The following is a 19,081-nucleotide window of genomic DNA, read 5'->3' as shown; positions in this document are numbered from 1 at the left end:
ACAGACTCGAGGCACACCAGGAGCTAAAGACCAGCAGGACCCAATGACTAGGGACATGCGGGAGGCAGGAAGGAAAGAGAAACATCTCTGTGGATGATGGAAATAGATACCTCAGGCATTATTTTAGGAGTACGTGGAGACTTGAGGAAATTTCTGTGAGAAGCTCTAGAAAGATTAAAGCCCACGGGCGGGCACTTGAACATCAGTCGTCACCTGCTGCATTTTGGACACAAGAGGCAACCTTGGAACTTGCTATTTCTTTGGAGGATAAACAGAGCCACCCAGAGAAGTAATTAGATCGTCGACGGGATTGTAGGTTGAACAGGGAGAGGTTGAAAGAAAATAGAATCGTTTTGCTGGGCCTCCCTGGACAGCCTTGTGGTAAGCCTTTCCGACCAGAACTCTAATTTGATCAAAATGGGGCTGCTGCTGTCACGTGATTTTACAAAGAGTTTTCAAAAACACAGCGCGGCAAGAACAGCAGGTGAATGCATATGGGGTGGGGGACAGAGCAGGCTGAGTAAAACTTTTTAAAAATGAGAGTTATGTTTTTTTCAAGGAAAGGAATTTTAAACATTTTTTTTTTTAACTAATGTTACTGTAAGAAGCAGATGAGTGGGCTAGAGCATCCCTTTCTGGTTTCTTATTCCTTCTACACTACTACAGATACAGCACAGCACAAACACAGTTGTACACGGTGACTCTTGGCTGGGTAGCTTGCCTCCTAGTCCCTCCATTCTGGGCAAGGGTGGAATTTAGGGTTACAAGTCTGGGGGTGAATTCATCGCTGGATCTGACTCTCTTGTGCTACCTGAGTAGGGTCCCAGCTTTCTCTTGCTGTTGGAGGACGGGGCACTAGAATCAGGCTCTGAAGTCAACCTGCTAACAAGATTCTGACGATACTGGAGGCAGGGAGGTGGCTCGGTAGTCAAAGTGCTTGCTAGACAAGCAGGAGGACCCAGGTTTGGACCCTCAGGCCCATGTGTTTGCTGGGCAGAGGAGGTGGCTTCTCTGTGAGCCTTGGAAGGAAGAGTTAGAAGTGCCTCTGGGAGAGCTGGCTAGGGAGACTGGCCTAATCTGTGAGCTCTGGCTTTGCCTGAGCTACTGTGCCTCAAAGAATAAGGTAGAAGAAAGATTGAGAAAGATTCCAGGCACCCATTTAAGGCTTCCTAACGCACACACACAAAAACACAGATACCAATACACACATCACACACACATAAACATGGAAAAAGAAAACTGGAGCTCTCTCTATTCCTGACATTGTTATACTATCTGCCCTTTCTGTAAATGGCCTCTAGGGGTTTCATTTCAGGGTTCGATCTGACTCCAACACAGGAAGGAAACACGCTCACTCAAAGGGACCCAAGATGCATGATGAAAGCAGGCTCTCAATGTCGTACTGAGAGTAAATGTTTCATAAGCAGTAAGGGTTTGGGGCTGGTTTAAATAGCTAGAAATGATCGCTCTGGAGAAACAAAGCTCACTGCCAACATGCAATCGATCGCAGCTGAAGGCTCAGCTGCAAACCTGAGCAGTGGGTTCACAGGGAGCTCTCAGCTTCACAGAGGCCTTCTGCAAGAGCAGCCCACCAAGGTGCAAGAGGGGTCCCAGCAAGCTCAGAAGTGCCAAAACTGTCATCCCGAGGAGTAGCTTTGGCAGCTAGGCAATGGATTTTAAACAAAATATTTGTCTTATTTAATGTATGTTCTTTTCCTTCTTTTGTCTTATTTTCTTTCGACATGGGGTCTAGGTTTCCCTTGGTTGATCTTGAACTCGTGGGTTCAAGTAATTCTCCTGCCTCAGCCTCCCAAGAAGTTGGAACTCCAGAGTATACCACTCCACCTGACTTCTTGTTTGTTTTCAGGTGGAAAGGGAAAGACGGCAGAGCCTTTGAACTGAACAGTGAACCAGAAGGGATATTGCTTGGTTGTGCTATAAACCCCTGGGCTGTAAGAAGGAATTTCTATGGAGAGAGCAAGGTGATGTGCCCATTGGATTGGGCCCCTGTGAAGGCTGCACATGCCCCTACTGTGCAGAGACTTGGGAAGAAGAACCGCCTCTTCAAAGGACAAAGAAAACGGAGAAGCCAGACCCCATAGGCTGTTGTCTTCTATTCTTCATTGGACCAAAGGGCTGAAGACATTTTTTATGTCCCCTATAATTACCAGAGGGAGTGAAATAGCCCAAGTTAAAATGTCCCACGGGTGCCTGGGGTAAAGATCATGGGAGCTTGACATCTAACGGGAGTCATTTCATCTGTTGCCCTGTGCACCAGCCCCTTGGTATCCAATGGTGATGGAGGAGGGTCATCTATCTATGTGTTAATTTCTTTCTTTCTTTCTTTCTTTCTTTCTTTCTTTCTTTTTGGTTTTTCGAGACAGGGTTTCTCGAGACAGGGTTTCTCTGTGGCTTTGGAGCCTGTCCTGGAACTAGCTCTGTAGACCAGGCTGGTCTCGAACTCACAGAGATCCGCCTGCCTCTGCCTCCCGAGTACTGGGATTAAAGGTGTGCGCCACCATCGCCTGGCCTCTATGTGTTAATTTCATTGGTTAATAAAGAAACTGCCTTGGCCTTTGATAGGACAGCAGCTTAGATAGGCGGAGTAGACAGAACAGAATGCTGGGAAGAAGGCAAGTGAGGTAGACGCCAGGCCTCTCCTTTCTGAGACAGAAGCAGGTTAAGAATCTTCCTGGTAAGCCACCACCTCGTGGTGCTACACAGATTACGAAATATGGGTTAAAGCAAGATGTGAGAATTAGCCAGTAAGAGGCTGAAACTAATGGGCCAGGCAGTGTTTAAAAGAATACAGTTTCCGTGTAATTATTTTGGGTAAAGCTAGCCGGTGGCCGGGAGCTGGGAGGCGGGAAGCAGTCCGCAGCTCTTTCTACACAATGGCAGTCAGTAAAGAAGCAGGAGACAAGCAAGTGGAGGATAGGACTTGGCTCTGCCCGAACACACAGGGGAACTGCCATAGCCAGCCACAATGTTGCAGTTACAGTAAAATACACCTACAGTAAAATACAGCTACTGTCTCAGGTGTAAGTTTTCCCATCACCTGAAAAGCTGTTTACTATGTCTAACCAGAGTGAAAGATACCCCAACTTTAGATCTGCATCACCCTCAGCATCTCCCTAACTAAAACAGCTTAGATTACAGGTCAGAAGTTCAAACGAAAATGTGAGTATAAAGTACTAGCCACAAAAGGGGAAGGGCTGTGGTGGGAACTGCCTTGGAAATACTGCACAGGACTCTACAGAACCCACCGAGAGTCAGCCTGAGGTTGAGCAATTGAAACTGTTGAAACTGTAGACATAATTAGAGGCTGCAGAGATGGCTCCAGGTTGAGAACTTGCTTGCCCTTCCAGAAGACCCACGGTCGGTTCCCAGCACCAACATCAGGCAACTCCAACCACCTGTGACTCTAGCTCCAGGGGATCTAACATACTCTTCTGGCCTCTGAGAGCACATATGTGTACACACACACACACATGCATGCACACACACACACATATTTAAAAGTCTTTTTAAAGAAAGGAAATTTTTTTTTTTTTTTGGTTTTTCGAGACAGGGTTTCTCTGTGGCTTTGGAGCCTGTCCTGGAACTAGCTCTCTAGACCAGGCTGGTTTCGAACTCACAGAGATCCGCCTGCCTCTGCCTCCCGAGTGCTGGGATTAAAGGCATGCGCCACCATCGCCCGGCAAAGAAAGGAAATTATAACTAAACACCTAGGACAAACCCACAAAATTCAAGGAATGCATATGATCAGATAAAAACTTGGTTAAAATGTTGCCTTAGCATCTTCCCAGTGCCTAGTCCACTTACAGACTCTTCTGCACGAGCCACTTTTTCAGACATGCTTGGTTATCAGCTAAAAGGTTCTTGGTACTTGGCTTATTTCCTCTACAATGATGGAAATAGAGCTCTCCCTAGATGTGGTGGTTTGAAAGAAAATGGCCCCCAAAGGGAGTGGCACTATTAGGATGAGTGGCCTTGGCATAGGTGTGGTCTTGTTGGAAGAGTCACTGTGGAGGCAGGCTTTGAGGTATCATATATGCTCAAGCCACACCCAGTGTCTCAGTTCACTTCCTGTTGCCAGGGAATCAAGAGGTAGAATTCTTAGCTCCTCCTACAGCATGTCTGCCTGCATGCTGCTATGTGCCACCATGAAGATAATGGACTTATCCTCTGAACTGTAAGCCACTCAATTAAACGTTTTCCTTTGTAAGAATTGCTATGGTCATGTCATGGTGTCTCTTCACAGCAACAGAAACCCTAACTAGGACACATACACTCAAATTTTTCTTGGGCTGGAGACATGCCTCGGCCATTAGAGCACCAGCTGCTCCTCCAGAGGATCAGGATTTGGTTTCTATCACCCAAATGGTAGCTCACAACCATTTATACCTCCGGTACCAGGGGATCTGATACCCTCTTCTGCCTTCTATGGGCACTTCATGCAAACAGTGCACAAACACACAGGCAAAACACCCACATGCAAAATATTTAAAAATTGAAAAAAAAGAAAGTCCAATGTTGTGGCCACATTTGTTTGGCTCCTGGTGAGGGATCTTCAGCTATAACACAACAAAGTGGAGAAATGGAAGGGAAATGTCACAAGAGGCCACACACATGAGGTGGCCCCCTTTGGACAGCCCATTTCCATGAGAACTTACCCTGAGACTGGCATAAATTCCTTCTAAGTGTAATGTACCATGGTCTTGTACTAGGCCCCTACCTCTTAAATCCTGCCACCCGGTAACCAAGCTTCCAACATATGTGTCCAGGGGACACAAATCACATCCAAACAAGTTCCTTAAACTTGTGCATGGTTTCTACATCTGATAAATAAGAAACTGTTAAGAGAATCTACCTTCCAGTAATTACAGTTTGGGTTATCCATAGTTTCCGATGAAAGACTATTTCTGTCATAAACTTTCACCTCATCTTACAGGTTGATCAAACAACAACACTGCAAACTCTAGTTACTGCACATCAATCCCCCCCAGGTCTCAATGGAGTGGGGCCTGTCTACACGTTTCTCAGAACACGATGAAGGGAAGTGGTCCAGGCACTTCTGGATGAATGGTGTGAATATATCTTATTATCATTGATTAATAAAAAAGTTGATTTGGCAAATAGCCAGGCAGAATATAGCTAGATGACAGGGAAAGAAGGGCAGAGTCAAAGAGACACCACCAGCCACCGGGGAAGCAAGATATGAGGTCACAAGTCACGGGTCTATGGTAAAATATAGATAGAAAAGCCAGTTAGTAATAAGCCTGAGCCAACAGGCCAAACAGTTTGTAATTAATACTAAGCCTTGGAGTGGATATTGGGAACTGGTGGGCAGGAGAGAAACCTCCAGTTACAGTGGAATACCTAGAAATTTGAAGCTGGACTCAGGTGCACCTAGGAGTCTGCTCTGGTTGAATTTTCCTTGAGCTCCTTCAGGGCGAATCCAGGGCTTGACAATACACTGAGCTCAGTGTAAATCTGACACGACCGATCTAACTTCTCCAGGCCACATAGTCCTGGGTGCAATCTTGGCACTTCCAGAACACAGCACTTCTCTGGGGCTGGTCCTGATGCTTCAGGTTCTATTCAGGATGCTCAGCTTCACATCCACCTACCCTCCCCACCTAACAAACTTCTGCTTGTCTTTGCAGTTCCATTTAACCTCATTTCCATTACTTGAGAACCTCCAGGCTGTGCTGTCTCTCTCTATCAACTCTCCTGGTCCTAGTTCTCTCTCTCCCTCCATATGTGTGTGCCATCCTGACGTTGTCCATATTCATGGACTAATTGTTTTTTTTTTGTTTGTTTGTTTGTTTGTTTTTTTTTTTGGTTTTTCGAGACAGGGTTTCTCTGTGGTTTTGGAGCCTGTCCTGGAACTAGCTCTTGTAGACCAGGCTGGTCTCGAACTCACAGAGATCCGCCTGCCTCTGCCTCCCGAGTGCTGGGATTAAAGGCGTGCGCCACCACCGCCCGGCGTGGACTAATTGTTTTGCTGCCTCTTCTTTTAGATGGCTAACTAACTCCTGGAATGCCTTGCAATACTGGGTATGTGGGGGCATTTCTAGATGATGGAAAGATGGGTGGGCCCTCTGGGCTGGTTTAGAATTAAGTCATCTGCTATGGAGCCTTGGTTAAGAGCCACGGAGACTGGAGAGATGGCTTAGCAGTTAAGAGCACTTACTACTCTTACAAAGGACTCTTACAATGGGAACCTGTGCAGTTAAATGTTAGAGCATTACTCAAACACGAATGGCCTTTATCCTGAGTAAGAAAAGCAAGGGCTGGGCGTGGTGGTGTGCACGCATCTGATCCCAGATGCCAGCACTCAGTCCCAGGCCAGTCCGGGTTACACAAAGAAGCAAACAGAACAAAGTGAAGACTAGGATGGGTCTCCTGCTGCCAGAGCTTGAAACTCTTAGCTCTCTTTCACCACGTTCTGAATGCTAACAAGGTGCAGACCCCCACCCTAAAGGCACTTGTGGTGCAGAACTGAGGCGAAGGAGCCTTTTCTGTACTTCACTACCCTCCAGGTTAGGCTCCACTGTCCTCTGCCCTTACATCATGACACACTTCAGACGCCAGGTGTGCACCCTCCTGATTTTCATTAGATTAAAACCCAGCGGCATGGTATAAGATGATTCATAAATCGGGGCTGGAGAGATGGCTCAGTGGTTAAGAGCATTGCCTGCTCTTCCAAAGGTCCTGAGTTCAATTCCCAGCAACCACATGGTGGCTCACAACCATCTGTAATGAGGTCTGGTGCCCTCTTCTGACTTGCAGGAAGAATATTGTATATATAATAAATAATTTTAAAAAAAAGATGATTCATAAATGAATATACAGGTAAACACGTTATTTCATTTACATGCTTACCTCCTCCCTTATCAGTCACAGGCAGAAGCCACTACTATAATGTTGTAATGCAATAATTCTGCATCTAGGACAAGATGGGCCGGCTTATTCCTGCTCATCTGTTGAGTCACATAAATATCAGGAGATGACACATGTTAGTGAGACAGACAGAAAAGCCTTTAAATTCAGCTCTGCAACCAGGAAAATATTCAAAGCTGAGGTAATGAAATTTTTAGTCCATTTATTTCAACTTCTCATTATTATTCTATTAAAAAAAAAAACCTTGGGGACTATTTAACTCAAGTGTGAGAGAAAAACAGGGCAGGCAAGCTGTAACTCTCGTCAGCTGCCAGGAAGAGGGAGATGGAGGAGAGGGTTAGAGAAAGCCATATCCTTCTCCATGGAGGCTAGCACAGCTGCGTGGTGCACAGCTGCATGGCGCACAGCTGCACGGTGCACAGCTGCACAGCACAGCTGCATAGCACAGCTGCATGGCGCACAGCTGCATGGCGCACAGCTGCACAGCACAGCTGCACAGCACAGCTGCACGGCGCATAGCTGCACAGCACAGCTGCACAGCACAGCTGCATGGCAGCACAGCTGCATGGCGCACAGCTGCACAGCACAGCTGCATGGCAGCACAGCTGCATGGCGCACAGCTGCACAGCACAGCTGCATGGCAGCACATGGGGCTTTAGAAAAAGCGTGAGAATATGCCCAGAGTGCCAGAGAAATCATGTATAGGCTTTGACCAGTATCTGGGAAGACAGAAAGGGAGAGAGACAGACAGACAGACAGACTCCTAGCTGGCCTGCAACACACAGAGATCTGTCTGCCTCTGCCTTCTGAGTGCTGAGATCAAATGTGTGTGCCCCATATACCATCTCCAATAAATTTTATAGCCACTACATTTATGAAAGTTTCTAATTCCTGCTGTTAATGCTGTTCAGAGTGCAGGCCTTAGATACTTACCTTTTTTCTTTGTAAAGTAATTTAGCTTCATTATTGTTTATGTGTGTATGACATGTGTACAGATGAGCTTGTACCATGGCCTGTGTGTGAAGGGCAGAGAATAACTTTGTGGAATCAGATCTCTCCTTCTATGTTTATATGAGTTCCCTCAGGTCAAGCCTGTACAGTAAGTACCTTTACCCACCAAGCCATCTCACTGGCCTCTCTCCTCCCTGTAACGGGTTGAACAAGAAGGGTTGAACAAGAACGGTCCCCATAAGTTCATATTTTGAAGCCTTGATTCCCAGTCAGTGGAACTGGTTAGGAAGGATTAGGAGCTGTGGCCTTGTTGGAGAAGGTGTGTCACAGGGGGTGGGCTTTGAGGTTCCAAAAGCCCATGCCAGATCCAATCTCTCTCTCTGTCTCTCTGTCTCTCTGTCTCTCTCTCTCTCTCTCTCTCTCTCTCTCTCTCTGCTATTTTGTTCGTGTTCTGACAAATAAAGCTTGCTTGGAGTCAGAGGGCAGAGCTAGCCACTAGTTAACCATAGAGGTTTGGAGGACTGTAGAAAGAGGACAGGAAGTGGTACGGCAGGGCTGAGACAGGACTCTGCCCTTCTGGATGGAGGAATGCAAGAGGTAGGAAGTCACTGGTGGCCGCTCCACTGCTTATCTGATCCTTCAGGATTTTATCCCGACATCTGACTCCTGATTTTTATTGATAAGATTAATGAGATCTATGCTTCATATATATGTAAGTGCGTGTGTGTATGTGTGTGGACACCTGCTCTGGGTGATCAAGTGTAATCTCTCAGCTCCTGCTCTGGCACCATGCCTACCTGCTGCCACACTCCCCGCCACCCCATCGTGGTAATCACAGATTAACCCTCTGAAACTGTAAGCAAGTTCCCAATTAAATGCTTTTTTTAAAAAAAATTATTAGCCTTTTTCTTAGTGGGTTCATAATATATTTTGGTTATAATTCTTTCATATTTTGGATCAATCTGTGGTTATCTTTGTGTTTTTGTTTTAAGAATTATTTATTTGGGGCTGGAGAGATGGCTCAGAGGTTAAGAGCATTGCCTGCTCTTCCAAAGGTCCTGAGTTCAATTCCCAGCAACCACATGGTGGCTCACAACCATCTGTAATGGGATCTTGTGCCCTCTTCTGGCCTGCAGGCATACACATAGACAGAATATTGTATACATAATAAATAAATAAATATTAAAAAAAAGAATTATTTATTTATTATGTACACAGCATTCTGTCTGCATGTATACCTGCAGGACAGAAAAGGGCAGCAGATCTCATTACAGGTGGTTGTGAGTCACCATGTGGGAATTGAACTTTTAACCTCTAGAAGAGCAGCCAGTGCTCCTAACCTCTGAGCCATCTCTCCAGCCCTAAATGCTTTCTTTTATAAGTTGCCTTGGTCATGGTGCCTCCTCATAGCAACAGAACGGTAACTAGGACAGCCTGGACCATACCCAGTACTCTGTAAAAACTTTAAATTTGCAGCAGTAAACACAAACCCACTGTGTTAAAGAGACCAAACACCGAAACAAACCCTTTCCTACTATAAGACAGGTGCTGGGTAAAAATGAAGTCATTGCTCATACTATTTTTTCACTTTGAATTTTTGAGGTAATTTCAGATTTACAGAACTGTGGATAAAAGCAGGACATCTGTGCTATCCCTTCCACCCACTTCCCTCAGTGTTGTTGTCTGGTATGAACGCAATGCACACATCCAGATGCAAAGTCTGACATCAGTACGCTAGTTAACTCTGCCAGCACTTCTGCTGTAAGGTGAGCATGGTAACGGTTCACACGGTAATGATCTTCCTCTGGCTGTGAACCGTGTTCTAAATGACATTGTAGTTTACAGTCACTGACCTGTAGGAATCAGCGTTTCATCCACGGGCAAATACGCCTCTGCTGCAATGGTGACTTCGTGGTCATATATGTCTGGGGAGCCCTGGGAAGGAAGAGAGAGAGAGAGAAATGTACTGCCTGGGTCTTTTTGGGGAGAGTGGAGGTTGAGACAAGGTGTCTCTGTGTAGTCCGGGAATTTGCTATGTAGACTAGAGTGGCCTCGAACTCACAGAGATCCACCTGCCTCTGCCTCCCGAGAGCTGGGATTAAAAGTGTTAGATACCACATCTGGCTACAGGGTTTTATTTTAGGTATTCACTTTTTAATGTTTGCAAAAATGTCTACAAGTGGGGCTGGAGAGATGGCTCAGTGGTTAAGAACACTGACTCTTCCAAAGGACGGACCCAGGTTCAAATCCCAGCACCCACTGGCAGCTCATGGCTGTCTGTAACTCCTGTTCCAGGGGATCTGACACACTCACACAGATAGCTATGTGGGCAAAACACCAATGAACAAAAAGTACAAATAAATAAATTATTAAAATGTCTACCAGCATTGACAGTTAACTGATGACCATGACTAATAAGATCACTTAAGGGTAGGTAGAAGGAGTCACCATATGGTCACCGAAAGTTTGGAAAAAACTATCAGATGTGATTGCAGGGTGGGCAAGGTGGCTCAACGTATAAAGGCACTCATTGCCAGCCCTATCCCCACAGGGTAGAGAAGATAATCAACTCCTATAAGTTGCCCTTGGACCTCCGTAAATAATTCACAGTAAGCATGTATGTATATGTGCATGGATAAATACAATCTCCAAAAAAAAATGACCCTAGCATGCAACTCTCTGACATAAAAGATAAAAAGAAGGGGGTGGGGCTGACCTATAACACACAAGTTTTGGATAGCCAGGGACCACTTTCAGGTTCACCAGAGAAGGTCACCTGTCTCTCTTTTCTGGCTTAGCTCCTACCCACAGGACACATTCCCTGTCACGCAACAGAAGTCAGAACCACAGTCCCTGCTTCTGAGAATAAGTTATCTGGGGGAGAGACAAAGGCTGGTCTAGGAAGCCCAGTCAGTGGTCAGAAGTCCCAGGGTTCTGCCTCTCGCTCGGTGTCCCCAAGGAAGATGCAAAGTCTTCTGGAAAATTATTTGTTTTAGGAGAAAACTGGGATATGCTTTTCCCAGGGCCCTTATGAAATACAGGTTAGTTAGGGGATTTGCTGCTTGTAGATTGGAAGTCATTTTTATTCATATGAAAACATTTAAGCCCTGTTTCTTATTTTCAGTATCTTAAAGCCACACCACAGAAAATGGGAAGCGCGGTGGTGGGGCTTACGCCTCATGGCTGCTCAGAAATCAACTGAAGTGAAGTTTCTTAGCCAGGGGGGGATTTTTGCCCTCAGAAAGACATCTGCAAAGTCTGGACACATAGAGCTGCTGCCTTCTAAACCGGAAGGGGTCAAGGACACCGCCAAACATCCTAACTGCAGAGAAGCCCCCACTGCCACCAAGAATTGCCTCACCCAAAATGTCAGTGTCAGTCTTGAGAAACCCTGATGAAGCTCCGCAGAAGCCAGACTCCAGGGAGGAGTAGGAGCTGGGTGAACACTGATCTTTTTTGTTTTCCAAGACACGGTTTCTCTGTGTAGCCCTGGCTGTCCTGGAACTTGCTTTGTAGACCAGGCTGGCCTCGAACTCAGAGGGATTCACTGCCCTTGCCTCTCGAGTGCTGGGATTAAAGGCGTGCGCCACCACAGCCCGGCTTGGACATTGGTCTTTATAGTTAGAAAGACTCAGGCTGCATGATCAAAGGAGTCATTCTGAAAAGAGGTCAAAGTTCAGAGACACGTGAGTCCATGTCTAAACACAGCAGGAAAGGGCTCATTACACGGCCTGGAGGCTCTGCTCTGAATTAGCGTGGGAGATTGGACCGCAGCCTGGGTGGCCCTTGGTCAGGAGCGACGGTCTACCCAGAGAGCAGCAGAGCCGTAAGGCCCATGCCTCCCTCCTCCACTTTCCTCTGCACAGGAGTCTTGAAAGACACAACCCTGCTACCATCATCCAGAGAGGGAAGCCTGGTGGCGATGACCGTTCCCTACCCTCCCAGCCCAGCCTGCGTCCAGGTCTCACTCTCCTTCCCCAGGAGTCTGCCTTCTCGCTGCCATTCCTCTGTAAAGTATAAATACCTACTTAGAACCAGAGTGCTGTTCTGGTTTCTATGGCTACCGACTGACTCTTCTGTTCTGGAATTTCACATAAATGACCCCACAGTATCAATTCAGTCTCTCCCATCTACTTCACAATACACAACGCTCTTGGATGTGTCCAAGTCACGGGACCAGTGATTTGGTCCATTGTACTGCTGGTCTAGTATTGGCGGGCTTTATACAACCCTCCCGGAGACAAACACGTGGCTTCCAGGGCCTTCACAATAGGAACAAGGCTGCTAAGGAATTTCCTTGGCTGTTTTTTCTTAAAAAAAAAAAAAAAAAAAAAAGAGCTGGGTGATAGTGGCACACACCTTTACTCCCAGCACTCAGGAGGCAGAGGCAGGTGAACCTTTGAGGCCAGCCTGGTCTACAAGAGCTTGTTCCAGGACAGCTAGGACTGTTACACAGAGAAACCCTGTCTCTTGAAAAACAAACAAAACAAAACAAAATGTTTTAAGCACTAAGGCAGGAAGAAAATAAAACAGCATGAAAACCAAACGACAAATACACGGATGCGTATAAGGTATTAGGAAGGGAGAGGGAAGCAACGTGTATCGGGAGCCCGTGTTCTGAACAGCCCAGGCATTTCTGCACTGAAGAAGCAAACGTATTTTCCATTTTCCGTATCTTCTGGTCTGGAAAATGCAGTGGGCTACGTTGGTGGAAGATTACTGTCAGATGCACTTCCTTTCCAGACCGATGAAAACTTGACACGAAACACTGGTTCCCACACAGACCTTGAGGCCCCTCTCCAAGTTCAGTGTTTTCTTCTGATAATTTCCCTTGATTGATGCTTGTTGTAACCACACTGGTTTCACGCACAGTCGGTTATGAGCGGCCCAGGTCGTAAAGACCTGCTTGTGCGTTGCCATGACTACTGCCTTGCAGGAGGTGAAGGACATTTCTACTCAAAAGCTGCAGCAACTCCTCTTCCTTTAGCTCCCTTTCCCCTGGAAGGAATCAGACTTGCCGGCTGATGTAGAGGGAAGAGAACCCTGCTGCAGCCTCCAAAAACAATAATTCTGTTTTAATCTTCTCACTAGTGATTGAGTTAGGTAGAGTGTGGGTCACACTTTTGGCTGATGAAACATGAGACAAAGCTGTTTCTGAACACTGCCCTCATTGTTCTTAGAAAAGGAAGAAATCCTGTTTTATCTCTGGAGACGAGTGTACGAGCTACAGAAGCCATTCTGTGACTACGAGGGGGACAAGTTTGAAGACAAAAGCCCCAAGACCAAGGAAGGTGTGGTTTGAATGACATGGTCCCCATAGGTTCAACTTGGTCCCCAGTTGGTGGAACTGTTTGGGAGGAGGCATGTCACTAGGGGTGGGCTCTGAGGTTTCCAAAGCCCAAGCCATTCCCAAGTAGGTCTCTCTCTCTGCTTCATGAAGATGGGTCAGCGCCATGCCCACCTGTCTGTTGCCATGTTCCCAGTCATGATGGTCATGGACTAATCTTCTGAAACTGGCCCCCTAAATAAACTCTTCTAGAAGTTGCCTTGGTCACGTGTCTTATCACAGCAATAAAAAGTAACTAAGACAGAGGGAAAATGGATAAATGGAAGAAGATGGATCCCTGAAGGCACAAGTGTCTAGGCACAGCCAGAACCACACTGCTTCCTTTCCACCTCAAACCTCCCCGGTGTAGCTTTCACCGTTCCACAGATAAAGTGTCAATAGAAAACATGTTCCCAGCCAGGCCGTGGGGCACGCCTTTAACCCCAGCACTCGGGAAACAGAGGCAGGCGGATCTCTGTGAGTTCGAGGCCAGCCTGGTCTACAGAGTGAGTTCCAGGACAGCCAGGGCTACACAGAGAAACCCTGTCTCAGAAAAACAAAAACAAACCAACAACAACAATAACAAAAAAACCATGTTCCCTGAGTTTTGCAGAAGGCACATACTAGGGCAGAAAGATAAAAAGCAAAAAACACCTGTAACCTACCTACCTTTTCCGTTCTTTGAAAAACACAATTCCACACTCTCACCTGAGGACCCCAACATTGAAACTTAAAGCTGGTACCCTGAAGCTAGGGCCCCAAACTAGAAAATTCTGTTTACCAAATGTAGAAGATGGGGATAGTGGCTCACATCTTCACCCCCAGAACTGGAGAGACTGAGGCAGGAAGATGGCTGTGAGTTCCAGACCAGCCTGGAATAAAGAATGAAACTCTTCCTGAAATCAAAACAAGAACAAGCGAGCAAGAATCACCTTCACTGTTCTGAACGTTGGGGTCTCTGTAAGAACCAGCTAGCTGCTATTGCAGGAAGTGACCACCAGCAAAACCAGCAGCAAAACCCAATAAAGGTTAAAAGTAGACAATGTTTCCAGTTGGTCAGGGCTACCAGCTTGTAAATCACACCACAGAGATTCCAATGGTTAGATAAGATGTGTTCTTCAGAAGAGGAAGTCATAGAGACAGAATCTACAGTTGGGCTCCTCACTCAATCCCGGGACAGCCTCTTCAACAGGTTTAAATTATTATCTGGGGGAGGGACTTGGTTTACAGGGGACTGCTAATGAGGGAAGGGGCTGTCAGCCATTCTACACAATTCTCGGATGTCATCTTATTTATTTGTTTGTTTGTTTTGCTTTCTGGGCTAGGGTTTCTCTGTACAGTCCTGGCTATCCTGGAACTCGCTTTGTCAACCAGGCTGGCCCCACCCTCACGGAGATCCGCCTGCCTTCCGCCAGGTGACTAAGTGTCCTACTATTAGGTTGGTTTCAATCTTTTCACCAATCACTTCACAAAGTGCTTCGAAGGCGGCTGATAAAACAAGGTTAGCTACTATTATGAAACTGAGAACAGTTTAGTAATTTGAAAAGCCAGGTCTTCTAAATTCAAGTCCAGTGCCTCATCACTGGACTGACTGACTATACAGGGCAAGAATGACCAGCAACAGCCGGGGAGAGCTGTAGGACCACACAGCTGGAGCACACAACAGCAGCTGGGGAGAGCTGTAGGACCACAGCTGGAGCACACACTGCCTGCGGCACATTTAAAGGAACTGGGGCAAACACACCCACTTCCAGCATTTAAGAAAGGCATCTTAGATGGGAGTGGTCTTGGGCAGGGTGAAGTATAAGGGAGCACTTGTGCATTTATGAAACCAGATGAAAGGGAATTCCTGAAATAACCAGTCATTTGTCTACATCACAGGGAAATGGCTACTTTCCTTGGCAGGGTGACACAGTCACTCGCTATGATTTCTAGTTTACTGAGCATCTATTTAAAGCCAGATACTCTGGTAGGGCCACTTTCATCAACAAGGGCATGAATTCATCTTCATGATGGGCTAGTCTCTCCAGCCACATCCCGCGGTCATCCCTCCAGCACTCAGGTACAGCAGGAGAGAAAGAAGTAAGTTCACTTACCTGGCCTGCTAGGTTGAAGTAAGAATGGTTGGTCAGATTAACCGGTGTGGTCTGGCTGGCTTGTGCTCTGTAGTTGATTACAAGCTCCCCACCATCCAGGGTGTATGTCACCCAGACTTTCAACTCTCCAGGGTAGCCTTCCTCACCATCTGGACTGACTCGAGAGAACTGGACACCATTGGACAACACCTGAGGGGTCCACAGGACCTAGGAAGAAGTGTTTAAAGCTGCTTAGTCACTCCAGTCCCCGCCGAAATGCCACATTTCAATATTTAAAGAGCAGAGTCTAGAAAGGGAGCCTGTTAGGCAGAGATAAAGGCTTTTGAATAACAGTCTGGAGTTTTGCCCACCTAACACTGCTTTATACAGGAAGACGGCTTTGGGGGGAAAACATTTTCTCCTTTATCCACTTGCATTTCCTATATGTTCTTCTCCTAACTGTATATTATGTATTTATGTGTCTGTTTTTCTTGGTTCTTCTTTTGAGAGCTTGTTTGGAGCTTCTAGCAGGGGAGCGCAGCTACTCGTATACCCTTGACTGAAGACCGGTCCTCCTCTATTAGGGGAAGGTTGTCCTCATCGACTGAATATGCAGCTTCGGGAGGGACAAGGGACGCACATGGAGCGGTGAGGGAGGAAGGGGACACCCACCTAGCCAGTCAGATCAGCCGAATCAACCCTGGTGATCAATGGGGTGACAGATGTCGCAGCCAGATCGCCCTCACATCCTTTGTTCTTTTTTTGATTCACAGCCCCCACCCCCAAGTCCTGGCTGTCATGGAACTTGCTCAGTAGACCGGGCTGACCTCAAGCTCAGAGACTCGCCTGCCTCTGCCTCCTGACTGCTGGGATTAAAGGCGTGTGCCACCATCGCCCAGCTTGACAAGTATTCTAATCTTAGCATTCCAATCTGACAAACAGAAGACATTAAAAACCTACTTATAATATTTAAAGATAGAGGATCTCTGAGTTTGAGTCACTAAGTCTACAGGTCCAGTTTCAGGACAACCAAGTTTAGGAAGCAAAGGAAATAGTGGAGAACAGGAAGCTGGTGAAGATGGAGCTGATGAGGGTCCAGGTTCCAGCCCCAGTAAGTAGCAGAACTTTGTAGCTTTGGCCACATGGCTCTGGCTTTATTTATTTATTATTTATTTTGGTTTTTCGAGACAGGTGGCTCTGGCTTTAGAGTCAAGACAGAAAAAGGAGTTATGGAATCTTTCTACTCGAATAAGGAAAGCCACTGTGGCCAGGAAAGTGTCAGGGGTGTCCCAGAATGTGTCCTCCAAGATGTTGAAGATGCTAGGGTCATGGCGTACCTGCTAAGGAAAGTTGCTAACAGGACATGGAACCAGCTCAAGAGACGGAAGTGTGTTGAGCTCAGCAAAGATGAAAGGAATCGAAGATCTGAAGAGCATTTTGATATCCGACATAGAGATGCAGAATTTGGAGTTTGCCCAGCTAGTTTTTGGTCTTGCTTTTGCCCAGTATTTCCTCACTATTCTCCCTTTCCTCCGTTTTGGAATGGTAATGTATTTACTGTGCCATTTTATGTTATCTTCTTTTCAATTTTGACTTTATATGGGATTAGAGTTAAGAGATTGCACAAATCTCAGAGGAGACTTTGAACTTAAGACTTTTAAATAAGCGTGAAACTGTTATAGACTATGGGGAGGGGACTTTTGAGTCGGGCTGAATTCATTTTTGCATTATGATATGGCTACAAGTCTATGGGGCCCAGGGAGTGGATGGGGTAGTTTGAAAGCAGTGGCGACCGTAGGGAGTGGCATTATGGTGTTTGGCTTTGTTTGAGTAGTTGTGGCATCGTTGGATGAAGTGTGTCACTGTGGGGATGTGCTTGGAGGTCTCCATTGCTCAGGCTATACTCAGTGTGACACAGAGTTGCTTCTGCTGCCTGTGAACCAAGATGTAAAACTTGACTCAGCTCCTTCTCCAGCACCATGTCTGCCTGCACGACACCTGCCATGGTGATAATGGACCACGCCTCTGAAACTGTAAGCCAGCCCCAATTAAATGTTTTCCTTTATAAAATAACTAACTAAATAAAGATAATCTTGGGACCAGGAATGTAGCTCAGTTGGCAGGGTGCTTGCCTAGCATGCATAAAACCCTGGGCTCAGTTTCTAGACCCACCCAGATCCTGACATGGTAATGCATGACTATAATCTCAACATTTGGTAGGCAGAAGCGAGAGGATCAAGAGTTCATTGTCATCCTCAGCTCTTAGGGAGTTTGAGACCTGCCTGGGCTGTATGAGATACTATGTTCAAAAACAAGAACTTAACCCTTTTCTACTAAGGTATATTATTATTATCATTATTATTATTATTATTTTGGTGTTGGAACCCAGGTAGCCTTACACATGCTAGGCAGATGCTCTCCTACTGAGTGACACCCTCAACACCTCCATAAATATTTATTCTAAATACTCTGAGGTTGGCCAAGCTCCCTGAGAAGGGTTTAAAGTAAATAGCTAGCGTGCTTATTCTGTTTCAAAGAGTTGCAAACCACAAGTCAGGGGTCCAATTTAAAAGGGACCAGTGTGTCCCTTACTCAGTGTGTGGCTTTGGGCACCAACCTTTCCCTAAAACAGAAAAAGTTATCTTGACGAGAGGTCTTCTTATCCTAGCAACCAAGATTCTAGGAACAGTAATAACTATGGAGAAGTTCCCTGAAAGTTTGCTTTTGCAAGCAGAAACAGGAATCCTGGGTTCACACTGGAGCCTCTCAGCTTTGCCGGGAGTCCTAAGCTCACGCATCTAGTAAAGGGAAATCCAACATTTGCTGAGTGCCCTTTCTGAGCCCCACCTGGCTAGCTACTTCACAGGGGCTGTCTCCCCATCTCAGAGGAGACTTACAGGAGGCACTGTTTATCCAACAACCAGAGAACTGAAGTTCAGAAATAAAAGGAAGCCTGTTACATGTGTCATTTTTTAAAAAGAAAAAGAAATCCCCCAAATTGATAAACTGTTCCCTGCAGGTTTCCTGGACCGTGACAGTGAACTGGAGCCAGAACGTGTGCCTGCTCCCTTGTCCTTCAAATATCAGAATGAACTGGCCAGAGTCTCATTCCTATGGAGTTTGGGTGGCTCGTAAAGGGCTGAAGTAAAGAACTTCCGTGTGCTGAGTGCTCCTGGCTGCTTATCTGTTTTGCATAAGCCACCCTAAGTAAAGGATTTAGTTCCACCAGGTGTAGGTCAACAATGAGCCCTGGCCATTTCTTATAGCGCCAACTAATTTTGTTATCTCAGTATTGAGTTCAGTGGAGTCAGGTTGCCTGATTCTACCTCCCACATTGCAGGACAGAGGAGAGCCCTAGAATACTTCATGATTTAAAGGAGGTGAGGGTGCAATCTTGCTTAAAATCCAACATGTAATGAGTGCTAGAGCTAGGCTTCAAAGGCAAGTCTAGCTGCCTATGCGATGCCACATTTTGGTTTCAGTAAATGTGCTGTTTAAATTTACATTTAAGAAATATTTATTGGGGAGCTGGAGAGATGGCTCAGTGGTTTAGAGCACCGTCTGCTCTTCCAGAGGTCATGAGTTCAATTCCCAGCAACCACATGGTGGCTCACAACCATCTGTAATGAGATCTGGCGCCCTCCTCTGGCGTGTGGGCATACATGGAGGCAGAATGTTGTATACATAATAAATAAATAAATCTTTAAAAAAAAAAAAAATATTTATTGGTGTGTTGCCGGGCGATGGTGGTGCACGCCTTTAATCCCAGCACTCGGGAGGCAGAGGCAGGCGGATGTCTGTGAGTTCGAGACCAGCCTGG

The 19,081-nt window shown here is 46.2% G+C and overlaps 1 protein-coding gene across 1 annotated transcript in view; it reads right to left on the bottom strand.

The window, feature by feature from the left end:
* Galm (galactose mutarotase) overlaps positions 1 to 19,081 on the bottom strand; it is a 63,419-nt gene that overhangs the window by 30,252 nt on the left and 14,086 nt on the right. Inside the window, exons 3-4 of the mRNA XM_041631328.1 lie at positions 15,283 to 15,489; positions 9,714 to 9,795 (exon numbers count right to left, since the gene is read on the bottom strand). Of these exons, the coding sequence (XP_041487262.1) occupies positions 9,714 to 9,795; positions 15,283 to 15,489 (289 nt within the window). The remainder of the gene's footprint in view (positions 1 to 9,713; positions 9,796 to 15,282; positions 15,490 to 19,081) is intronic.

The sequence above is a fragment of the Microtus oregoni genome, unplaced genomic scaffold (genome assembly GCF_018167655.1).
Source record: "Microtus oregoni isolate MIOR12 unplaced genomic scaffold, Mior012 000036F_ref0000092, whole genome shotgun sequence".
Taxonomy (NCBI): Eukaryota; Metazoa; Chordata; class Mammalia; order Rodentia; family Cricetidae; genus Microtus; species Microtus oregoni.
Note: the sequence above shows the minus strand (reverse complement) of the source record. Positions and strands in the feature narration are given on the sequence as shown.